The sequence below is a fragment of the Haliotis rubra genome, unplaced genomic scaffold, assembly GCF_003918875.1.
Source record: "Haliotis rubra isolate DU_JTF1 unplaced genomic scaffold, ASM391887v1 Scf730, whole genome shotgun sequence".
Taxonomy (NCBI): domain Eukaryota; kingdom Metazoa; phylum Mollusca; class Gastropoda; order Lepetellida; family Haliotidae; genus Haliotis; species Haliotis rubra.
Genome location: NW_025767447.1, coordinates 391,519 through 417,466, shown reverse-complemented (window position 1 = coordinate 417,466; position 25,948 = coordinate 391,519). Strand labels below are relative to the sequence as shown.

At 40.7% G+C, this 25,948-nt stretch overlaps 2 protein-coding genes across 2 annotated transcripts in view; one reads left to right on the top strand and one right to left on the bottom strand.

Annotated features, from left to right (window-relative positions):
- The window catches only part of LOC124259643, a 73,521-nt gene that overhangs the window by 41,566 nt on the left and 6,007 nt on the right, over nt 1-25,948 (bottom strand). Inside the window, exons 5-19 of the mRNA XM_046693815.1 lie at nt 25,813-25,888; nt 25,181-25,237; nt 22,691-22,812; nt 21,042-21,147; nt 20,740-20,910; nt 20,204-20,254; nt 19,655-19,757; nt 18,918-19,097; nt 9,138-9,157; nt 6,855-7,042; nt 6,679-6,732; nt 6,313-6,414; nt 4,169-4,244; nt 3,768-3,824; nt 901-1,022 (exon numbers count right to left, since the gene is read on the bottom strand). Coding sequence (XP_046549771.1) covers nt 901-1,022; nt 3,768-3,824; nt 4,169-4,244; nt 6,313-6,414; nt 6,679-6,732; nt 6,855-7,042; nt 9,138-9,157; nt 18,918-19,097; nt 19,655-19,757; nt 20,204-20,254; nt 20,740-20,910; nt 21,042-21,147; nt 22,691-22,812; nt 25,181-25,237; nt 25,813-25,888 — 1,485 coding nt within the window. The remainder of the gene's footprint in view (nt 1-900; nt 1,023-3,767; nt 3,825-4,168; nt 4,245-6,312; nt 6,415-6,678; nt 6,733-6,854; nt 7,043-9,137; nt 9,158-18,917; nt 19,098-19,654; nt 19,758-20,203; nt 20,255-20,739; nt 20,911-21,041; nt 21,148-22,690; nt 22,813-25,180; nt 25,238-25,812; nt 25,889-25,948) is intronic.
- On the top strand, nt 9,340-13,838 carry LOC124259650 (centrosomal protein 20-like). The gene is made up of 5 exons (XM_046693827.1): nt 9,340-9,430; nt 11,089-11,286; nt 12,099-12,183; nt 12,865-12,995; nt 13,611-13,838. Exons 1-5 carry the CDS (start codon nt 9,403-9,405, stop codon nt 13,658-13,660), a joined length of 492 nt encoding a protein of 163 aa, XP_046549783.1. The 5' UTR covers nt 9,340-9,402; the 3' UTR covers nt 13,661-13,838.

Here is a 25,948-nt window from a genome sequence, read left to right as displayed (position 1 = left end):
TCAGTTATCTGTTTCTATAGTTACTAGTCCCTGGCCCCACTCTACTGGTGGCTTGCCTGGAGGTAACAGTAATCAGTTATCTGTTTCTATAGTTACTAGGGCTAAAATGAATCCACTGTGAGGCAAGACTATTACTTAGTAATGAATACAGTTACAAGTAAGCAGCTGATATTACTCATTATCAGGTTAAATATATATGAGTATTCATGATGCTAGTGATCACGATTTCAATGAACAGGCGAGTGAATCATAACAGACCTAATAGTTACATGTTATATTGAAGATGAAAGTGACATAAAACCTCATCTTCATTTTATGTTTTGGATTGAAACAGTTCTGGACAAGATAGAGCTCAGCTGGTGGAACAAGCCTAAGACACTTCACAAACTCCACAGCTACATAATTGCTTTTGTTGTATCACAATTTCCAATTTCTACACCGTTACTGGTATAGTTGGCTGTGCAAAGTTAACCCAAAAATGAATGTGAATCAAATGTCCAGTCTTTCAAGATTTAAAGTATATAGTGTTCAGGTTACCACCTCACCCCAAATCTATTAACATTTCACGGATTGGACCAAACTTCCTGGGGCCCAGGGCCCTCATGCTCTTGTGAATTGATGAATACCTTTGTGCAAGTGAACCGAGCTCATGAGAGCCACCTTTATAGTCATGCAATAAACTGATGTTATACAAGTTATACAGTCCAGGCAATAGAAACCAGGGTAGGTAGATATGAACCGTATCTAATATCCTGCCTGACGTCATGATTATGGTTACCAGTATGTAAACCATGACATAATTTGATATATCAAATTAGTTAACTGCAAATCGCACAGTTGATGTTTTGATAACATGGCTTAGCACACATGCAGCTGGAATGAAACAGATGGCGGTGTTACCTTGAATACTGAAAGCTGTAAAGAGGGCCGAAGCCAGAGCTCCCAGGTAGCCAGTGGGGTGATGGTGTGTCATTCTGCCACTCTCTATGCTGACAGCGATCAGATCATTTAGGTCTTCAGGTCTAGAACAATAACATTCTCGCCAACTGAATGTTATACCTTCCGTTAGTAACATGCAAAATAAAGCTGGGAATCATTCACGCACTCACAGTGACACACTACACCAGATATACATAGTCCTTTTATGTAAGCTTCAGTGTCTTTGCACTGGTTGGATCTGCAAATTCTCATCCACAAAGGCATTCATCACCACTCACCCCTTTCCGTAAACTCAAAGAAGACTTGTCCCCTTCTCAATTAATGTTATGTGCGAAAATACAACAAACCAATCAGAACACGTGTAAGGCTGACTGACTGAGTTTAGTTTTACGCCGCTTTTAGCAATATTCCAGCAATATCACGGCGGGGGACACCAGAAATGGGCTTAACACATTGTGCCCATGTGGGGAATCGAACCCGGGTCTTCGGCGTGACGAGCCAACGCTTTAACCACTAGGCTACCCCACCGCCCCACACGTGTAAGGGTTGAGGTACTTTGATAAATATAATCCCGAGAACTTAAAATGGTTATGGCATTGTGTGATTGTTTAAAAAATCATTAAAAATACATATCGTCATGTTAACATTGCCAAGAACACAGGTAACATATTTGTGTTGCCTAATTTGAAGTTCTTAAAAGCACTACGGTGACATAATCCCCCGCCGCAAATTATCAAATCAAAGTAATGAAAGTTTAAGATGAAGTTAAATGTCAACAAAAACATTATCTTGCTCTTTAGTTGTTCAAACATACACATATTTTCAAGACTGACTTTGACCTTGACATGAATGTCATAGTGTATGAAATATGCAAAACTAGTACTAAAGAAATTGCTTATTGAAAAACATTCAAGGGAGGTCTTGAAAGTCTATGAAGAAAATCCAGTGAACCGTTCTTAAAATATCTTGCTGAAAATTCAGGTTAACATTCTGAAATCTTCATAGTGTCGTCGTGACCCTACAAATTATGTGAAGGTCACCAAAATTGACTGGGCCCTGGGCCTTCCCTGGATAAAGCTTGGTGTCAAAAATTAAGTGAAGGTCACCAAAATTGACTGGGCCCTGCGCCTTCCCCGGATAAAGCTTGGGGTTGAATATGAAGAAAATCCAGTGAACGGTTCTTGAGATAGCTTAACATGCAGGTTTACATGCTGAAATCTTCAAAGTGTCGCCATGACCTTGAAAATTATGTGAAGGTCACCAAAATTGACTGGGCCCTGGGCCTTCCCTGGATAAAGCTTGGTGTCAAATATGAAGAAACTCCAGTGAATGGTTCTTGAGGTATCTCGCTGACAAGCATAACATGTAGTTTAATATGCTGAAATCTTCAAAGTGTCGCCATGACCTTGAAAATTATGTGAAGGGCACCAAAATTGACTGGGCCCTGCGCCTTCCCTGGATAAAGCTTGGGGTAGAATATGAAGAAAATCCAGTGAACGGTTCTTGAGATAGCTTAACATGCAGGTTTACATGCTGAAATCTTCAAAGTGTCGCCATGACCTTGAAAATTATGTGAAGGTCACCAAAATTGACTGGGCCCTGCGCCTTCCCCGGATAAAGCTTGGGGTTGAATATGAAGAAAATCCAGAGAACGGTTCTTGAGATAGCTTAACATGCAGCTAAAACGTGAAAGTCCCCTTGTGACCTTGAAATGAAGGTCAAGGTCACCAAACCTGACTTGGACCTTTCTTATAGTGTGATGAACCCAGGTACCAAATATGAAAAGAATCTAGTGAACGGTTCTTAAGATATTCCAATTTGTACGTACGTACCGAGCCTAATACTATATCCACCGCTTCGCGCTAAACACGCGGCGAGGGATAATAAGGATAGGGTCATCAACAGTGTACTGACTGACTGAGTTTGGTTTTACGCCGCTTTTAGCAATATTCCAGCAACAACACAGCGGGGGACACCAGAAATGGGCTTCACACATTGTACCCATATGGGGGTTCGCTTTAACTACTAGGCTACCCCAACCCCCCCATCAACAGTGTAAGATTCAATACTTTTTGTTTACATAACAGCTCTCATGTTCCCAATTAAGTGTTTTCTCTTATGATCTTGCGGGCCTGCGTTTGCGATTTTACAAACGCTTTTTCAAATCAAATTCTATGTGCAAGTTTCAAAACAATATATCTAAATATAAGTAATCAACTTTACACTTAATCATTGTGCTTACTTTTCACTTCAATGGAGATATTCAGTCTAACATTTCTGAGGTCCTTCATATTTTCTCAGCATATATATTTGGAAATATGAGGTGAATATCTGGTAATGTTAACATTAGAATATGTTTTCAAATAATCATCATCATCATTATTATTGTTTAAAACTGGTTAAAATCTCTTGAAGGCAACAACTCAAAGTGCTTCAAATTCAGCAATGTTAAGTGCTATTGAAATTAAACACAAAGGGAGTTATCATTCTTGTTTGAATTAGTTCTGATGCTCATATGACAATATGAAATCCTTCCAGAGGGGCACGAGTCAGAATTCGGCTTGTCCTGGAATAAAACAAGTGGGTCACAAATGCCTTGAGAGGCCATATGGAACATGCTGAATGCTACATTAATCCTCTTTTTGTCATTTGAAAAATGAGGGACAGCGGGGTAGCTGTGTTGGTGAGGTGTTCCCTTGTCACATTTAATGCACTGGTTTCAATTCCCATAATTTTCATTTTTACCACCTACATCCAACTCATGTAGAAACTGTGATGCTTGGTTTGATGTGCAATCGCCTCACTTGATCAAATGAACGAACACTTACCTCGGGTATCTGAGACCGATGCACATAGCCCTCATGGACGCTCCGCATCCACCACCTCTACAACACAAACATCAACATCTTTACATCAACATTGGCATCTCTTCATTATCAACATCAACACATATCAAACACTGATATTTCTACAAGACGAATGCTAATAATTTAACAAGATGAAGCTATATATTTTTTCAAAACTTTCCAACCCTTTCAAACAAATGTGACCAAACTATCTTCATAAAGGTGAATCAGGTAAATATCACTGATGCTAAGTTATAACAGTAAATATAAGTCCAGAACCTCAACCCACTTGTGCTATGGACCCTTATACTGTCCTTCACTGTTCAAGCCGACTGACAGAGGGCACAGAAAACAAATGGGTGCACCCCTTTCATGTTGCCTACCTGCTATTGAAAGGAATCTTGTATCCATCGTCTACATTTGGCTTCAGTTTATGTGTCATCATCATGCATGTAGCTCCTGGAACCAAACAGAGCCTGCTTATCAGTGCATATACAGTGATTACCAAACCTGTTAGAACATAATGTTGAGCTAGGTCACTCTCTCATTAGTGAATACTGATTAATGCCAGGAACAAACACTGGCTATTTAGGCCACTGTGTAATACTTAATGGCTTCCATAGTAATGGATAGCATGGCAAGTAATACATCCTGCAATATACAACATGGAGATGGGTTAACAATGACAAGTATACAAGGCTCAATACAGACTGGAGAGGGTGGTGGTAAAGGGGGTCAGGGTGGTGGTAAAGGGGGCCAGGTTGGTGGTGAAGGGGGTGGTGGTAAGGTTGGTGGTGAAAAGGGGTCAGGTTGGTGGTAAAGGTGGTGTCAGGTTGGTGGTGAAGGGGGTCAGGTTGGTGTGGTGAAGGGGTCAGGTTGGTGGTGAAGGGGTCAGGTGGTGTTGGTGAAGGGGTCAGGTTGGTGGTGAAGAGGGTCAGGTTGGTGGTGAAAGGGATCCAGGTGTGTTGGTGAAGGGGTCAGGTTGGTGGTGAAGAGGTCAGGGTGGTGGTGAAGGGGGTTGGTGGTGAAGGTGTCAAGGTGGGTGGTGAAGGGGTCAGGTTGGTGGTGAAGGGGGTCAGGTTGGTGGTGAAGAGGTCAGGTTGGTGGTGAAGGGGTCAGGTTGGTGGTGAAGAGGGTGGGTGGTAGAAGGGGTCAGTCAGGTTGGTGGTGAAGGGGGGGTCAGGTTGGTGGTGAAAGAAGGTTGGTGGTGAGGTCAGGTGGTGGTGAGGGGTCAGGTTGGTGGTGAAGGGGGTCAGGTTGGTGGTGAAGAGGGTCAGGTGGGTGGTGAAGGGGTCAGGTTGGTGGTGAAGGGGGTCAGGTTGGTGGTGGTGAAGGGGGTCAGGGGTGGGTGGTGAAGAAGGGTCAGGTGGGTGGTGAAGTCAGGTGGGTGGTGAAGGGGGTCAGGTGTGGTGGTGAAGGGGGTCAGGTTGGTGGTGAAGGGAGGTCAGGTGGGTGGTGGAAGGTCAAGGAAAGAAGGGTCAGGGTTGGTGGTGAAGGGGTCAGGTTGGGGTGAAGGGGTCAGGTTGGTGGTGAAGAGTCAGGTTGGTGGTGGTGAAGGGGTCAGGTTGGTGGTGAAGGGGGGTCAGGTTGGTGGTGAAAGAGGTCAGGTGGGTGGTGGTGAAGGGGAGTCAGGTTGGTGGTGGTGAAGGGGTCAGGTTGGTGGTCAGGTTGAAGGTGAAGTCAGGTTGGTGGTGAAGGGGTCAGGTTGGTGGTGAAGGGAGTCAGGGGGTCAGGTTGGGTGGTGAAGGGAGGTCAGGTTGGTGGTGGTGGTGGTGAAGTGGGAAGGGGTCAGGTTGGTGGTGAAAGGGGTCAGGTTGGTGGTGAAGAGGTCAGGTTGGTGGTGAAGGAGGGTCAGGTTGGTGGTGAAGGTCAGGTTGGTGGTGAAGAGGGTCAGGTTGTGGTGGTGAAGGGGTCAGGTTGGTGGTGAAGGGAGTCAGGTTGGTGGTGAAGGGGTCAGGTTGGTGGTGAAGGGGTCAGGTTGGTGGTGAAGAGGGTCAGGTTGGTGGTGAAGGGTTGGTGGTGAAAGGGTCAGGTTGGTGGTGAAGGGGGTCAGGTTGGTGGTGAAGGGTTGGTGGTGAAGGGGTCAGGTTGGTGGTGAAAGGGGTCAGGTCAGGGTGGTTGGTGGTGAAGAGGGTCAGGTTGGTGGTGAAGGGTCAGGTTGGTGGTGAAGAGGTCAGGTTGGTGGTGAAGAAGGGTCAGGTTGGTGGTGAAGGGAGGTCAGGTGAAGGGGGTCAGGTTGGTGGTGAAGGGTCAGGTTGTGGTGGTGAAGAGGGTTCAGGTTGGTGGTGAAGAGGGTCAGGTTGGTGGTGAAGGGGGCAGGTGGGTGGTGAAGGGGTCAGGTGGGTGGTGAAGGGGGTTAGGTGTGGTGAAGAGAGTCAGTTGTGGTGGTGAAGGGGGTTAGGTTGGTGGTGAAGGAGGAACTCGGTGTTGGTGAACATGCAAAAAGCGATTCAAAGAGGGTTTGAATACATTTTTGCTCGGATTAATTTCAAGATTTAAAACAAAAAAGACAGAGCATCAGTTATACCTGGGGCCCTTCCAGCCATATCTTTCATGCATTCTTTGTACATGCGGGCTATGTCGTAATATGTTTCCACCAGGCTTACGCTACTCGCTTCAGACACAAGAGCTGTAACACAATAACAGTTGTTCTAATACAACACAATAAACATATTACCAGCATATATATGAAAACCTATAAAACATCAAGCCAAGTGTGTTTAGTCCTCAGAATGTTAAGTACAGATTAAAAAGAAGACATTTTCATGATTTTATAGTTACACCATTTATTTAATTATAACATAAAGATGTAATATTTATCCTTAGTTCACAAAATTATTATTAAAATCGAAGTTTATTTATTTCAAACAATTTTAGATGAAAATCAAGATACCTTCGCCTGTGGCCAGGTGCATGACGGTGTCATCGCTCACCATCCAGTCACGTTCTGGAACCACATCAATATAGTATGGTTATACAGTGAACACAAAATAGAGAATAATATGACAGCGAGTTAAGGGGTCTTGCTCAAGTACAACAAACAAGATCTTTCTCCTCAATAATACTAACTGTTCACTTTGATCTTTTCTAGTCCTCCCATATTCTTCAGATCTTTGAGAATGAGTTTTCCACTGTGACAGAACTCCCATTCTCCATTTTTGTACCCAAGAGCATCCCCCACTCCAGCAAGTACCATTGCAGCCTTGTACCGTTCCAGCATGCTGACTCCATTATGCTGAGATGATGATGTTGCCATTCTTAAAATAAATTTCAATTACTGATGTACACTACAAACAAAAGAAAATAACATGATTAACATCTGTACCTGTGACTTGGCAACATATATATATACAACGGAACACAAAGACAGTGATTTGTACATACACATGGGTTTAAATGTGTGATGTGAGCGAGTGAGCTTCAAATGATTCTGTTCAAACAGAGGTGGTGACAGAGAATCCCACGGCATGAACCTTATAGCCAGCTTGTCTAATCTAGTGTTGATGTTTATTTGTTTTTTGTAACGCCACACTCAGCAATATTCCAGCTATATGGCGCTAGTGTTGATGTGATGTCCCTACCTCATCACTCACTGACAGACTTGGTCTTCAGTCCAGGAAACAATGGTCCTAGAATCCCTCACCATGAGCACTCCTAAGATCTATGCTTGTGTTTATAAACCTGTCACCTACACTCCACGAGGCCTTATCTATGATTGTAACACCCACTAATTGATACTTTTGCCACTTTGTAGTAAGACTCGGAGAAAACCTACAATGACAGTCACATTGGGGTCAAAAGTGTATTTGGGTTTTGTTGAGGAAGAAATGAATTTGTTCCAAATATCCTCTGGCATATCCCATGATAAACTGTTCAAAACATTCCTTGACACAGAAATGGTATGCCAAGGCCAAATTGAAAAGTTTCCAATGAATGTTGGCTGTACCAAAACCTGGTGAAGACATTGTATTGCCCTAAACTGAAAACCTAAATAGAAAACCTCAGTTGGCATAATATTGCTGAAATCATTCAGGTCCCAAATGAATACCTTGTATGTGTTTGGGAAAATGAAGCAGATTTGCTTAGCTTACTGGCTAACATTGTTTTGATGTTCATAATATAGTCAGAATTGTACAACTGACTCTGCTTCTAGGGAACATTTCTTATGGAAAAAAGGATTTGTCACTTTTATTCTGTCCAACAGCAACTGGAGAAATAGAGTGTGGATCTCACATGACTGCTTTGCAGTTAGTGTTAGTGCTGCTGAAGAAGTAGGCTTTCACAAGTCTACAAGGTAATAAATAATAGTTTAAATGATAATTTCTAAAAATATGAATAAACAGAACACATTTAACTCTCTATCTTGTCTCTTTAAAGGATAGTAAGTGAGTGAGTTTTACACCGCTTTTAGCAATATTCCAGCAACATCTCAGCGGGGGACACCAGAAATAGACTTCACACATTGTGCCCATGTGGGTCTTTGGCGAGACGAGCGAATGCCTAAACCACTAGGCTACCCCATCGCCCCCTTTAAAGAATAGAATTACTATACATCCATGGCTCCTACTCAAGAGGAAATCCCCACAGAAAGGTCAAAGTCAATGTGGCAGAGACTGTTCCATAAATCTGAACATCTAAATCTTCTCACGTGTTAGAATGTTGTGATAGTCTTTGGCCATGACTATATTTATTAAAGTTGTGTGCATGAGGAGGGTCATCAGTAAAGCAGGTCATGCTTACCTTACTGAAACTTGAAACAGAAACTACTGCCTGTTGACCCTGTTTGTGGTTGGAGATAACATGGGGTTAACGCTAGTCTCTCACAGTGGCTTGAACCACAATATTTTCCCTACTGCCTAGCCCTCCCTGCTATGCTAAAGTCTTAAATGAAGCAAGTCTAGATTTCGATCCTCAGGTTCTGAATTTCACACCTCACTTGGGCTCATTTTCAATTTAATTTTTTTATGGGTTTATTTGTAACTGTCAAAATTATACATATTCAGAGACTAAGCGTTAGTCTAGGTCAGCCCATGTATGGCCATGATTGGCTTTAATAGAGAGAGTAAGGGTCATTTGTTAATGAGTGGTGACAGGGAACATGTAAACAAAGAGAGAAAATCCAAGAATTGGAACCTCGGTTTCTCTGGGGTTTTCCCTGGTCTGTCTCGTGCATGTTCAAGCTGTGATTAGTAATGTATCTTTAGGATGTCATGCGATCTAGAATAATCAGTAAGAGAAAATATACAAACCCAAAATATTTCTAATTGAAAGTTTTGCAAAATACCTCTGAAAGAAACGTGACAACATAAGCGAAACACGTTAATCCAGGCTAAAACCGATAGTGAGCATTACCTCCTGATGTAAACGTCACACATTTATGAGTACTGTGGGAGCATTCGAACAGACTTCAGTATATTCTATTGTGACAAACAACAAATATGCAAAGTATTTCATTATAATTAGTGTTCTGATTTTAGAAAAATCTATACAATTATTATTTGAAGCGGACAGAATGAATGGGGCAGTTAGGCTGTAAACAGAGAATAAAGGTCTATGTTGTTAATGAAAGATCCCTACCGCGTCATCAATTCGTGTGTATACAAGCGGGCACTACGAAATGGCATCTTCCGAAGACCTCAAAGAAGGTTGTTGTATATATTTTCCTGGGCTACATTTAATTTTGCCAAACAATAACAAATAGTATAGTGTTTCTAAATTTCATTGCATATTGAAGCTGTGTGATGAAACATAAATTTTTGGCATGCTAATAGCTAACTTGATTATGATATCTGTGCATGTCTGCACCTGTCAATACGTACAGATGGACATGTCTGTAGAAACATGCCCCAGTCACGTTTCAAAATCTTGATTCATGATTGATAATCATGATTGATAGTATCACAGAGACCAGGCCTCCTAGCTACAGACTCTGACATATTGATATCAATATACTCAGTTAATTTACACAGACATGAGTCGAGTTGATAAATGTCACCATAATCAGCGATAATATCTGGTGTCTTCAGTTTTCACTTAAGAATCAGAAGATCTTACTTTCTGTCACCATTACCATGACCAATTAGTTCCTAAAATTACACACACAAAATTTGTTCAAGGATATATAAATCTACGTAAGTGATTGTCACACACACAAAAAACCCAAAACAAAAACAAAAATTAGGCAAAACGCAGCTACTGGCTACCTAACAGTTATCACCATATTTTTGCGGGGTAAGAGTTCCTCCCGTTCCCCCATCCCAAATAATATGTATAAATATTCTAGAATTATAAACAAAACTTAACGCAACAATTAATTACTAGAGAACTCACAAAATGATTAAAAGTCCAAAATTTAAGTTAGGACTAGGTTTAGAGTTTGGTTTAGAGTTGGGGGAACGGAAGGAACTCTTTCCTTTTGCGGTATTTACCGAATTAGTCCACCGTTCGTTAAATTAATGAAACAGAATTAATAATGATGGCTATTCACCGATGTGTCCAGCCCGTTCACTGCCGCCGATCATGTTTTTATATAACGTGACGGAAGGGAATCATGGCAGTATAAATAGATGTTTTTCTCACAACTAACTGTAACAGTTATCGCCATTTAGAATTTCTCATGCCATTTGTTAAATAATATATATTTATATCATACAGTAACCTCAAATAATTGATTGTGTGACTATTTGAGTGTTTCTTTTACAGTAGATTGATAGGGAATGAAACAATTAATGACTTTTTCTTTTATTGTTATCAAATACTATGGGGGAAAATACCGGAATTGTAATTGACCGGAACTGCCCACGTGTGGTCCTGATGTACTGGCCATAACTCTTACATGGCGATAACTGTTCGCTAGCCAGTATAGTCATAGTAGTGGACTGTTTCCGGATCATCGTATAACAAAATTCATTGGGATGTGCTTCATTTCTAAGTCACAATGTAATTTCGACAGTGTCTGCATGTCAGTATTACAACACACTGAATAAACTCCTTTTGAAAACAAACAATGTATTCAGCATTTGAGTACACATTGTATAATTTCCTGTCTGACCAAATCCTATTTTTACTCAAATATATTTCTTCAACATCTGGATAGTCATTATGGTCATTGCTTTAATATTAATGTCAAAAGCAGACAACAGCTCAAAAGCTCAAGGAAGAATTCAACACCTGGGGTTTTGAGACATAACTCCCCACTCACTGACTTGAACTGAATGTCACCTGAAATGTTTACTTTGTTGAAATAAATAACCTTTGAAATGCTTACCAATTACTTATATTCATAACAATACTTTGTTTTCAGTGTTGAAAGATAGCCTTGAAAACCGTGGTGTGCTGGGACAGATTAAAGCTAGGATTCGAGCTGAAGTGTTTAATGCTCTTGATGATCAAACTGAACATAAACCACCTCTCAGTAATGAGAATGTTCTCATAAATGAGCTGATCAGGGAATATCTGGAGTACAACAAATACAGATATGCATCATCGGTCTTAGTAGCAGGTACACTGTTCGTGTTGTTTTTGCCATGATAAAGATGAAAGCCATGGCAGGGGCATGGGTGACAGTATTTTAAGTTGTGAACCCTTTGTGTGACAGGATCTGCTGGATGTCAGTCCCAGGTCTGGGATTATGATCCCTGATGTGTTGTGACATTACTGATGCTCACCAAAGTGCTGCATGATATATGTCGGAAACTATTGCTCAGTTAAACCGCTGCGAAACACAAACCATGCTGACTGCATCCATGGCGTAGTACTATAGACAGAGTGTCTGCCAGGAAAATGAATTGTCTGTGGTTTGATTCAATGGATGTGTTATGTCAACATGTCATACTTGGTGTTACCCTGCCTGTCATTTGGTATATCATGTATATTGATAAAACAGGGACTATTCCACTCTGAGCTGGTATACCAATGTAATGTGTCCCAGTGGGGTTTTGATGTTAACCTGCATTATGATTATCTCACTGGGCTAGCACTATACTCCAGACTAGGACAAACAGCCACTCACACATGTGCATGCACATTCCTATACAAGTACAATAATCTTGAACAAATTCTTAAAGTCCATTTCACCTTAGCTCTGGTTATGCTAGAGGAACATGTCAAAATAAGATTTCTAATAAATAAATGTATTGTATATTAATAAAAATATGTGTAACTGATAAGCATACAAGTCACTCCTTTTCCTAGTGTATCATGTGTACTACTTTTCCTGCTGATTAGTTTCGGTAATCTTAAGCATTATATACAAAAGGAAACCTATAAATATAATTTGTTTTAAAAATGTTAAAACTGTATATTTTTTCAAAGAATCTGGAATGCCAAAAGTGGCCTTGGAAAGGGAGTTTCTGAGGAATGAGCTGAATGTTGTGGAAGATGCACCAGCAAAGACAGTGTACGTAAATATTCTCAGTCTTAGATTCTTACCCCCGTTGACTCTCAACTGATTCACGGTATCAAGTGTGTCATTACAGTCTCAATGTAATGATGGTACATCAGATCATAAGCAGCATGCTGGCTTCACATGTTTCGTGTTACAATGTAGAGCGTTTGTCATTACTGTAACAAGCTGGTGAAAGTGCATCAGGCCATAAGCAAATTGATGACTTCACCTGTATCATAGTGTGTAATAACAGTCTCAAAATAGTGAAGATACATCAGATTGTGCCAGCTTCACCTGTTTCAATTTGTGTCATTACCATGATTACAGTCTCAAGGTGATGAGGGTGCATCAGACCAGAAGCAACATGCTGGCTTCACGTGTTTCATAGGGCCGTGGGGTAGCCTAGTGGTTAAAGCATTCGCTCGTCATGCCCAAAACCCAGGTTCGATTCCCCACATGGGTACAATATGTGAAGCCCATTTCTGGTGTTCCCCACCGTGATATATTGCTGGATATTGCTAAAAGCACCATAAAACCAAACTCACATGTTTCATGTTGTAGGGTTTGTCTCAAGCTGGTGTTAGTACTCCAGGCCATAAGCAATGTGCATATCCCTTTGTAGAATATTTTCCATGAACACTGATTACACAGTAAACTATGCATAGCAGTGCAAGATAATGTATTGTTGTTCAGGCCTCTGCTGTACAGCATAGTGTCTCACTATGTCAACCGCCATCCTCGTAGTACTACTGCTGCACAGGGCCGAGCATCTCATAGGGAAGGGAATCGAGGAGCTTTTCTACAGCAGATGGAAGAACAGTTAGGTGAGAAAATATCACAGAGTCTTTGGAAATTGAGCGCTGTCTCTCCAAGTGGAAGCCATGGTATCAGACTTTCATGATCAAATCATCATCTTTTTATGTTTTTATTCATGTCAATCAATAACTTGAACAACTATCCATGACTGTAGCAGATTTTGTTTAATTATTTTCATAAATAACACTTTTAGACGCGTTTTTGTGTGACATGCTGAATTTCCCTGGCTGTGATCAGGCACTCATGTGAATGAGTGACCCCGTCTCAGGTAGTCACGTGTACGCGTAACGGTGAACCGTCTCGCATACACGTTACATCCTCTACTGATCATTGTTTATTCAAGTATCTGCTATGTTATATTTTGTGGACAGTGTAACTAATATGAAATATTTTACAAGAATGTGATAAAGCTAATATATATTGCTATGGATTAAGATGTGATTACAATAGTTGATAACTTGGATAACTCTGTCATAGGGCAGTTTATGTTTTGTACTTTATGATGATGTTAGTTGCAGTTTGTCTTTGCCATGTTGCAATACAACAATGTAGAAAACGTAACGATTCAAGCATATATTTTCAACTGATCATTGACAATTTCATGACATATTGCATTTTCCTAGATGATGGAGAAGCGCCTACTGCCCTGTCAGTGAGAGGTGGGAAGAGATGATACAACAGGAAGTTGTTCCTTTGTTATTACTTGGATTAGGTCTTTGTTAATGTGACTATGGTATATGGCACAAGTGATTTGTTGTCAAGAGTAGCATGCTGTTCTCACTGATCATGGATTCTAATCCATAATTTGGCCCAGGTATGAGCCCTGGTATGTCAGCATTATATCTGCTGTCCTAGGACTGTCATGATATACAGATGTTAAGGATCTACATGTTATCTGGTCAGATCAACTCACTATCTTTCATGTGGATCATTAGCTTCCATGTTAACAAGTGGTCATTAGCCTTCATGTTAACAGATAATCATAATGTCATCACTAATGCAGTGATACAGGCCACATTGAATGAAGCAGCATGAAAAACCCAATAATGGTTTAAGCAAAGCCAGTTGTGATATTGTGGCAGGAGAGTATGGTTCATGTGTACAGTCAGTATTTACAAAACTAAGTCTAAGATCATTGGACATTTCTTCATCCATAGCTGACTGTATGTTAACATGACATATTTCTGAAGGTGCAGAAACGATGTTGTATACCTGTCTTCATCGACACTGACTCTATTGTACAAAACTGTGATATATGTCGTTTTCATATTCATGTATGTGTGTATTTCTTATGCTCATTGTCCTCAATAAATATTTTCACAAAAATCATGTTCTCTTCAGTTGAACTTCACATGCTAACTATACAAGTTCAATAATCATCCTAAAAAAATACATCAACACACATTAAATTAGCAATATTTTACATGTTATGAGCAAAGCATTCAAAAGTGTTGACCAGCTGTTCGCAAAATCTGGGTTTCATTCCAGCCTTGGAACATTACATGGTTACTTTGTCTGATGTGTGTCCATGCTGATGTCATAGCATGTGTTTGGTGCCTCTCAGCAATATTCCAAGTCTGTAATGGCACTTTACCTGTTGGGTATATTGACATACAGACAGCTTGGTGTTTGGTGCCTCTCAGCAATATTCCAAAGTCTGTAATGGCACTTTACCTGTTGGGTATATTGACATACAGACAGCTTGGTGTTTGGTGCCTCTCAGCAATATTCCAAAGTCTGTAATGGCACTTTACCTGTTGGGTATATTGACATACAGACAGTTTGGTGCCTCTCAGCGATATTCCAAGTGTGTAATTGCACTTTACCTGTTGGGTATATTGACATACAGACAGCTTGGTGTTTGGTGCCTCTCAGCAATATTCCAAGTCTGTAATTGCACTTTACCTGTTGGGTATATTGACATACAGACAGCTTGGTGTTTGGTGCCTCTCAGCAATATTCCAAGTCTGTAATGGCACTTTACCTGTTGGGTATATTGACATACAGACAACTAAATGTTTAGTGCCTCTCAGCAATATTCCAAGTCTGTAATGGCACTTCACCTGTTGGGTATATTGACATACAGACAGTCTGTAATTGGTGTTTGGTGCCTCTCAGCAATATTCCAAGTCTGTAATTGGCACTTTACCTGTTGGGTATATTGACATACAGACAGCTTGGTGTTTGGTGCCTCTCAGCAATATTCCAAGTCTGTAATGGCACTTTACCTGTTGGGTATATTGACATACAGACAGCTTGGTGTTTGGTGCCTCTCAGCAATATTCCAAAGTCTGTAATGGCACTTTACCTGTTGGGTATATTGACATACAGACAGTTTGGTGTTTGCCTCTCAGCGATATTCCAAGTGTGTAATTGCACTTTACCTGTTGGGTATATTGACATACAGACAGCTTGGTGTTTGGTGCCTCTCAGCAATATTCCAAGTCTGTAATTGCACTTTACCTGTTGGGTATATTGACATACAGACAGCTTGGTGTTTGGTGCCTCTCAGCAATATTCCAAGTCTGTAATGGCACTTTACCTGTTGGGTATATTGACATACAGACAACTAGATGTTTAGTGCCTCTCAGCAATATTCCAAGTCTGTAATGGCACTTCACCTGTTGGGTATATTGACATACAGACAACTAGGTGTTTGGTGCCTCTCAGCAATATTCCAAGTCTGTAATGGCACTTTACCTGTTGGGTATATTGACATACAGACAGCTTGGTGTTTGGTGCCTCTCAGCAATATTCCAAGTCTGTAATGGCACTTTACCTGTTGGGTATATTGACATACAGACAGCTTGGTGTTTGGTGCCTCTCAGCAACCTGTTGGGTATTCCAAAGTCTGTAATGGCACTTTACCTGTTGGGTATATTGACATACAGACAGTTTGGTGTTTTTGTGCCTCTCAGCGATATTCCAAGTGTGTAATTGCACTTTACCTGTTGGGTATATTGACATACAGACAGCTTGGTGTTTGGTGCCTCTCAGCAATATTCCAAGTCTGTAATTGCACTTTACCTGTTGGGTATATTGACATACAGACAGCTTGGTGTTTGGTGCCTCTCAGCAATATTCCAAGTCTGTAATGGCACTTTACCTGTTGGGTATATTGACATACAGACAGCTTGGTGTTTGGTGCCTCTCAGCAATATTCCAAAGTCTGTAATGGCACTTTACCTGTTGGGTATATTGACATACAGACAGTTTGGTGCCTGGTGCCTCAGCAATATTCCAAGTGTGTAATTGCACTTTACCTGTTGGGTATATTGACATACAGACAGCTTGGTGTTTGGTGCCTCTCAGCAATATTCCAAGTCTGTAATGGCACTTTACCTGTTGGGTATATTGACATACAGACAGCTTGGTGTTTGGTGCCTCTCAGCAATATTCCAAGTCTGTAATGGCACTTCACCTGTTGGGTATATTGACATACAGACAACTAGATGTTTAGTGCCTCTCAGCAATATTCCAAAGTCTGTAATGGCACTTTACCTGTTGGGTATATTGACATACAGACAGCTTGGTGTTTGGTGCCTCTCAGCAATATTCCAAGTCTGTAATGGCACTTTACCTGTTGGGTATATTGACATACAGACAGCTTGGTGTTTGGTGCCTCTCAGCAATATTCCAAGTCTGTAATGGCACTTTACCTGTTGGGTATATTGGCTCAGTGTGCTCTGCAACCCAAGCTGCCTGTGAGGTGCTAGATGGTTAACAGTCATCCCGTTACCATCTCATCCCGTACCCATCCACTGCTGCGTGAACAGAAGCAATTTTTCTCAAAGTCACATGCCTAAGGTGAGACTAAATGCGTCATGTGTGCTTGGTTGTGGGACAGGACTGAACTCTCAGGATGCAAAACACACACACACACACACACACACAGAGAGACACACAGACACATCACTGGTTTGTCTTGGTCTTGGCTTCATTATATCCTGACCACCATCCAAAAAGCTGGAATACTGATACGTGCCTCTTTAAACGTTAAGGGATGGTCAATTACTGCCTGCATTAGTGTTGCATAAACTGTGTTAAATATAAACCTGTTTACAATATCCACATCCTTGGGCTATTTCTGTCTTATTTGCTTGTAAATACCAGTCATTGTATAAAGGATTAGTGATGCTGTCATAGCTACTGATCCAGTACATATTTGATTCCAAAGGCCATCTACTATGAAGCAGGCCGTGGGGTAGCCTAGTGGCTACAGTTTTCACTCGTCACGCTGAAGGCCCGGGTTCGATTGCCCACATGGGCACAATGTGCGTAGCCCATTCCCGGTTTCCCCCGCCCTGATATTGTAGTAATATTACTAAAAGCAGCGTAAATCTAAACTCACTCACTCTATCATGCAGCCAAAGTATGTATAGACCCGTGAACATCCGGGTTAGAATTGGTCTGCAGTAACTCAGGATCAGGCGACTAAGGGGATCGGGTGGTCAGGCTGGGTGACATTGTTCACACGTATCCCAATTGCGTAGATTCATGGTCATGCTATTGATCAATGGATTGTCTGGTCCAGGCGCGATTGTTTACAGACAGCAGCCATATAGCTGGTTAAACAACAAACAAACAAACAAAAACAGGTATCATTTCACTGTAATTATTTATTTGATGCTAATCTCCATTCTTAACGTTCGTTGCCATTGCATTGTGTCGTTGCCGGTCGTCACATCAGTAAGTCCAAGGCAAAGCAAAGCCCATTGTCTCTCTATCTGTCGACTGTTGTGGCTTCCTGTCCCTGGATGTCTTTAACTACCGGGTATATATATATATGTTTACATCTAAAGTCCGCTCATATACGCATTGACAATACTAACAAACAAGTCCAGGAATAAAAGTAATAACGATTCTTTTACAATTATGTTTGACTGCTGGCAAGAGGATGGTCATGATGACAAATACATGGAAGTTAAATTGATTTCAAACAGTATGTATCAGTCTGATGACGTGGAAATGATGACATAAGACTTGTCTTCACTTTAGTATCGCATTTCAAGGTTCATATCAGTCAAAACGAGCTCTATACACAATAAGCCATCCCTAGTTTGTATGTATTTCTCACCTCCAGTCTCATCCAACAGGGCAAAGAAACCCTGCTTTTCATTTAACGTGTGACTACTTTCATGCAATTTACAAGCTTTGATCACTTTGTCATAGCCTGTAAATGTATTTATGATGTACATCACTTTGCTTTCTAAACAATATTTTAATAAGCCTAGACGAAGGAAGATCAAGCTGACCTTGTTTTATTTATGAGTGTAGAAAAAAGAGTATTCTGTGTCTCATCAGTCTATGAATTTCCACAGCAGAGTGGTAAATTGAGATGTTATTTCAGGTCGGAATCAAAATTCAGAGTGGACGGGTCGGAGTGAAAATTACCCGTATATACGGGAAACTACAGGCAGCCTTAGTTCAGCTACATTTATAACTAAGATCTCATTATGAAATAGAACCACGTATAAAATGAATGTGTCGATAAATGAACTTCTGAGAAGTAGTTACATGTTGCTTGCATCCTGGTAGGACTGTGTCCCTTCACGAGGCAGATTAACACTAGAGGTTTGACGTGCTCGGGATGCCATGACGCATCTTGTCAATGTGGCCATAGATGTGAGAATGTTTTTCATTACTTCCTTGAATGTTCACTGTATACTATTCAAAGATATACACTGATAAAAACTGTAGAAAATATTGATAATCTTATCTTACATGGCAATGCAGGTCTCTCAATTACTGAAAATCAGAATGTTTTCAAATATGTACATATCTATATCTCTCTGATAGTAAAACAATTTTGAGAAGAGAAGACATTATCATTCAATCACAACAAAGTTCCATTTACGCACAATCAAACTTCTCTACTCATTAGACAGTGGACTGTTCCATTATACCCGTAGGTGTTACCCTAATTAACCTTTTAGTTCAGTGTCTGTCAATCGACTGTCTGTCAACTGGGTGTCTGCCAACTGGGAGATAACCGACTTAACGTCTGACGTCAGTGCCTCCTCGGGAGTGCCTTGGTCGGCGGCATCGTTCACAGTCAGATTATACAGCTTCTTCCCAAGCGTCTCCAGACGGTCTCTGTACTCTAGGTTCTGGAAATATACACCAGTCTCACTATCACTATCGGGTGTAACGGCGGCTTAGCTGATTAGATACTGTGAGAATGTGGAGCCAGCAAAGGGAGGTAATAAAATCATCGGGCCAAGCCGTGGATGCATCCAGGGTATAGTGGAGAGTGATCGTAAAGTATACCCTGGAGATTATCGAGGATGAACGCGGCATAGGTCGACTGCATCTTGCAGACTGAATAGGATCGTACAGAGGGCGATTCAGTCAGCAGATCCTGACAATGGTAAGGGACCCCATCATGAACAGATAACCAGGCTTTTGTGTAATATATCCTCTGATGCTGTCCCATTTATGCAAAGTACAGTGTAGCAATATCTATATTGTACAACACACAGGGGCGTGTCGCGCTTAAAAACAGCGTTAGAAAGACATATAGGTATATAGACCCTACCCTAGTACTTACTTTTATATAGTACTAGGGTAGGGTCTATATACCTATATGTCCTTCTAACGCTGTTTGAAGCCCGACACGCCCTTGTGGTACAACACAAGTGCTGTTTTGCGATGTGGTCACACATACTTTGTAGTTGCCCTGGGGTACACCTTCCAAGCCGTACATCGCCCCGTACCAACATGCCGCTATAGTCCCTGTGCTGTCACTGTCCCCGCCGTGGAACATGCCCCTGAATGTACAAAAACTGGAATTAGCAACACAATCAACACTGACGCATACACTGACATAGCAGCAAGTGAGAATTGTTTCATGTCGCTGTTGATAATGTTCCAGAAATACTACAGCGATAGACGCCTGAAATTTGGAAATCGAACCCAGATTTTCCGTGTAACGAGCTAACGCTTTCACCAGTATGCCACTCTACCGCCCGAAACAAAACAATCGCCACTGATACCACCAGTTTCAAGAAAAGAACATATAACCCAAAAGTAATATCCACCAAATATTGACGCGAACAGTAACATTACAGTCAATACTGATAACAGCAGTAATACCCATACCAACATATATGCTAAAACTCAAATCACAAACAATTTTGAAATTGGCCCCAACACAAACATATTCCAAGTCTGGTAGACCTACACAGCTGTTTGTTCTGACCAAGTGTTTACCTACCTCATACACAGCTGCATCCAGTCTTGTCCAGCCCCTAGGATGGCGTCATAGCTGAAGTGATTAGAAAAGCAGCTCGTTTGGAACACTTCAGATTGGATTATCAATACTACAAGACGGTAGTTAGAAAAGAAATCAGATACTTGTATCGTTTACTAATTATAATGAATCGCGGATGATCAAAATGTTTCAGTTAATGTAAACCTATATTCTAGTCTGTATATAGTTTGGCCACCCGTGATTGTACTTCTAACTGATACATATATTAAATATATATCTAAGCGTTATATATTCCAATATATTCTAATTATGAAGTACTAACTAGGGACTTTGTTAAAAATTACTTCAATTAAAACAGGTTTTGTAATAGTGACCAACTTATCATTGCAAATCAAGTATATTCAACCCGAAAGTACTAGAATCTGTACTTTGTTAAGAAAGTGTAATCCCAAATATAACATATGTTACAAGTATGTTTTACATTACATTCAATACTGATAGAATACACACACACATTTGTGAACATAACCAACACTCACGCTATTAGGGTGGAGTCATGTCCACAAGCCCCGCCCCACCCGCCAATACTGATGGATTTGTAGTATGCGTCTCTCACATCAGACTCATGATAGTTGTCAGGGAAATGTGCTTCACCAGACGCCAGTTTCCGCAACTCTACATACTTCTTCCATTGTGTCTCAAAAAATGGCCTGAAACAGACAAAGATATGTTTTAAAGCAAGCTCTGTAACAAGTAACGCTGTACTTTAATCAATTTATTATATCCAAGAAAACTGAACAGAAACAATATATTCAAAGAAAAATAGAAGCGTCTACCTTACCAGGCATTTATATTTTCTTGAGGGTAGTGGCCGCTGTCCAGGACATACTGCAAGGCTTGTGGTAGAACATCCAGCAGGCCTTGGCCCCACTCTACTGGGGGCTTGCCTGGAGGTAACAGATTACAGTCCTCATGGGTAACAGAGAGTTTAAGAAGAAAAAACTTTTATATTCTGAACTCTGAACTATATATAATATCGCGGTTTTGGGCGACTTTACTGTGTGAATGTAGATCGTGCGATCGGATATTGTTTGCGTTATCAGACCTTAGAATAAACCAAAGATTATATTATGTATATTATTTCATTAAGTAATCAATAAAGCAAATGATATTTTCTTAACTGAAACAATCAAAGTACTGGCACGGACCTGTTACTCATTTCGGTGAGTACGCAGAGGTATACAATGCAAAATAGACAGCCATTTATAATATTAACGATCTACATAAATAACGAGAAATTGTTGATATATTTGAAACAGATTCCTAGCTTTCAGCCGTGTTTCCTAATCAAGATGTAAAAGCGAATGTTACGTTCCCATGTCATCGATGTCATATAGCAGAAAGAGGAGTGCGAGTCCGTGACAAGCATGATTCCTGTTTTGTAGTCTTCATATAGGATGTTTACCATACGGAAGCACATTATTATGACAGACAGATCTGTATTTGTATAACTGGTCCTGAGGTCAATAGTACATGTTTTAAATTATAACAGTGAATTTGTGCTCAACCTGTAAATTTGGGAATTATAGGGACATCAATAAATACCCATTAACAATTTACATCTGTTTCTCAACCTAAATATGTGGTGAAACTCAAGGGCTACCCGAAACAATAATTCAATATTTTCTGTGTGAAGTAGCATACAGAATTTATGTCTTGACGGTTGGTTGTAGAAAACAGATATTTTTCTCTTATTTCTAAATATTTCTGGCATATAAGTAATTCATGATACTCATCTTCTTGAGATAGATTACAAAATGGACATTGGATGTCAATTACATCAATAACATCTTTATCATATGATGTCATTCTTAAACTGAAGGTGGCCTTGTGAAGCAACTTAAGATACCGCGTATGAATAATATATTTGATTTGATATCGTATAGTGCCACATGAAACTATTTAAATATAAAACACGACTACGGACATTACCATGATACACACCTGTACTTACAGTATCAACTCGGAGTCGAATATGCCATTTAATCAATTTACTTTCTCATAGCAATACCTCATGCTATAAAAGTCTTACTTCCTTTGTTTGAGGAGAAGACTCAACAAGAACACATTTGAAAATAATTCAAGAGCTTGGTCAAACTGCAGAGGATAAATTAAAAAAACAACAAACCCACCGGAACATGCAAGTTAAGCGCCACAAGAACTATGCATTTACCTTGGCTCTTTAAGAAGAAAATAACCAAATTGTCATTTTTGACGGTGACAAGAATGCCAAGTTTTAGCTTCTTCGACCTAGCAAGAGAAGGTGCTTTCAGGTATGGAGAACCAGGCCATTGCATTATGTTAACTTTAGTTGTCAGGTGTGGCGTCTCAACGATCCTGTCCCACAATAAGTTACTTTGACATACACAACTATGGACGTCTGTTTATGACGTGGCGCAAGGGAACGTTAAGGTGAGGATAGATGTTTACCTTGAATACTGTAGGCTGTGAAGAGGGCCGAAGTGAGTGCCCCTAGAAAGCCGACAGGATGATGGTGTGTCATCCTGCCACTCTCTATGCTGACAGCGATCAGATCTTTAAGGTCTTCAGGTCTGAAATGGTTTCGATTCGACCAACACTGACTCACAACTCCGTACAATATTACATGATAATGATAACTGTTGTGTTCACAAATTGTGTTGCTGTATAAACAATAGTATATCTGTTATAAAGGAAACGGAAGCCCACAAGTATATCCCATTACTACATTAGACCACAAGGGGCCTTTCCCACAATTATAAAACCAATCATAAACATGATTTGTTTGAGGGGCATTCTAGAAGTTGGTGGTATAGAGATAACAGAACTTGATGGGTGATCATCTTCTCACAATTTTCACAATAGCGCTAGAAATTGACCATCAATACAGTTTTGTCATCTCATCATAAACATGGTCGGACCGACAGTCCAATATATATTTATTTTCGGTACTGAAAGGCCACAGGACCGAAAGTCATGAAAATTATGAAGCGATCCTAGATCAGGCTCTAAGCAACATTTCTCTACAGCGCAGCCGCCACGTGCGCACAAAGACAATGGTCAGCTGAACATAGAATAGATCTTCAGTAACCCATGCTTGTCGTTAGAGACGACTAACGAAATCGGCCAGGATCGCTGACTGGGTTGACACATGCTTGTACGTTATATAGCTGGAATATTGCTGTGTGTAACGAAAAACTAAACTCACTCACTCTCCTGCTGTATTCGGGGGGTAGTCCGCAACATCCCAGAAATACCGGCACAGCCCGGCAGGCATGGCCAGGCATAAGAGGTGGACGGTACCATCAACAGCATATGGATATAAAACATTTCTAGCTTCACCGGAACACGATGTTGTATCAAACATAGCTATGTCGACGACGACAAGAACAACACAATGAACATAACGAATTGATAATTACAACGAAAATATAATATATGTAGCCTGTTTGCTGCATCCACGTGCACTAAAGGTCACATGCAACCAAAAAGTCAAACATACTTAAAACACAATTATCACTTATTCATGACATATAATATACATGGCTGGTTATGAAAAAACATATAAACAAAATTATGAGCGTACAATCGCAAATCAAAAGTGCAATATTGTGTACTTGGGTTTACTTCCCAAGAAACGAAGCAGCCGGGATACCGAACCCAGTCAGAGCGGGTGGGTGTGCACTCAAGTGTAACGGCTGGTTCATTTGCAGACGCCCTCACGGCTCATTGTGTGTGTATATATAGAGATGTTGGGTTTTGTAAATACATGCTCAATTTTTGTGTATAACATTTTGCAATCAACAGACATCATAACATGTCGTGTGTTCAAGTATCACACCTGCCTGTAGGTGTAATTACATAATGTGACAGAGACCGAACTCGGGCCATAAATCAATGCGTTTTGTTTATGGTGTATAGCCTGATTGGTGTTAAGTTCAAATTGCATGTGGTCATTGATCACAGTTGTGTATTGAATATTGTCATTAGCAGACAGGCAGGCAGACACACAGGTGTCAATAAAACAAGACATTGAGTTTTGTCTGTGACAACGACATATCTATATCACAGTTAGAAATTCTGTCAACGCTAAATAATGACATTGCTTTTAAGTATCGAATTGAGAAAGTGACTCGGTAAGAAGAACGTGTGGTAAAATAGACAAATGAAATCATATAAACAGTTTATTTACTGTCATAACATATAAAAAGCTCGCGCCTGTGAGATATCAACAAAACATTAGGAAAATAGCTCACACCAAAGCCTTCACCGAGTATTCACCGGACAGCCCGCTTCCAAGTTGCGCGAACCTATTTCACAGCGCACGTGCTATGAGCGCAGCCCAGCTGTTGAAACCAGTTTTCCCCCGAAAAGTCGGGGGAAAATTAGTGAATCGTTTAAACTCCGATTTCGCGCGGTTTTTTACATCGCGTTATTTTTCAACTTTATGAGTTGAATTTGCATTTTTGATGATTTGTCTCGGTAAGTCCATACCCAAAGGTATCAGAATCTGCAAAGTTGTGTTTTACGTTGCATGTGACCTTTTTAATATAACTTTGTCTAATGTTCGTCAAGCTTCATGAAATATATATCTGTGTGCGATGCGCCGCCGTAGAGGGTATACGTACGTTCCGGATGGGGATAGACAATGGCAATGCACAATGTGTCAGTGACGTAGAAAAGTACAGTGTCCTTTTTTAAACGACAACATTTCGATTTTTTCAATTCGTTTGACAATATCACCAACCAGCACTTTCCCCCCGCTGATCAGTGTGGATCTGACTAGCTTGTAGTACACTAGGTACCTACAAGAAGATAAATGACTTCTAGACCACAGATGAGTGGGCATGGCAAGTGTTTATGGATGATCAACTTCTTTATTGTACAATTGCGACGTTTCGGTATAGATGCCGTTTTTAAGCATGATAACAGCCCTCTCACCTGGGATATCTGAGACCGATGCACATGGACCTCATGGCCGCTCCGCATCCTCCGCCCCTGGGGACAAAGAGATACATCTATGAGCATCTCATACTAGGACTTATATTTCATATGTTCATTATGTCTTTTTTAAGTAAATTTACAGTAGTTTCTTAAAGGTTTATGATGTCTTGTGTGGGACATGCCTAAATTTGACGTGTCTTTGACCAAAATGATGTTCGATACAGCTTCTTGAGAATAGAGTTCCTATGATTTTGGAAAGGGTTTGTCGCGTAAAACATTAGATAGCTGAAATCAACTCTGAGCTAAACAACAAACCAAACACACCCCAAACAAGAGCTACAGATGTTGGACAAAAGTATTCGCAAGGTCGTCACGTCCCGCGTGTCTTACACTTTCAGTTGCACTTTCAGTTGCGTCGGGCATTTTTATCACGAGCATCTTTTAACAGCAACACCGGTTAGTCCCGAAAAGCACTAAGAAAGACGCTTCTAAGTGTTTCACCGGGCAAAGACTTCATCAGGTCTTATCCATTTCAGATAATGCTGACATAAGCTACAACAAGACGTGTATCTGACACAAGCCATGCAGATCTCTCTCAGATATGGGCGTTGTTCACATGTTTCTCTCACCTGTTGTTAAAAGGGACCTTGTAGCCATCTTTCATACCCGGCTTCAGTATCCGTGTCATCGCCTTACAGGTGCCGCCTGCAATACAAGGACAGGTCTGTCACAGGTACCCAGCCAAATGGAAGCGTTACAAGCGTC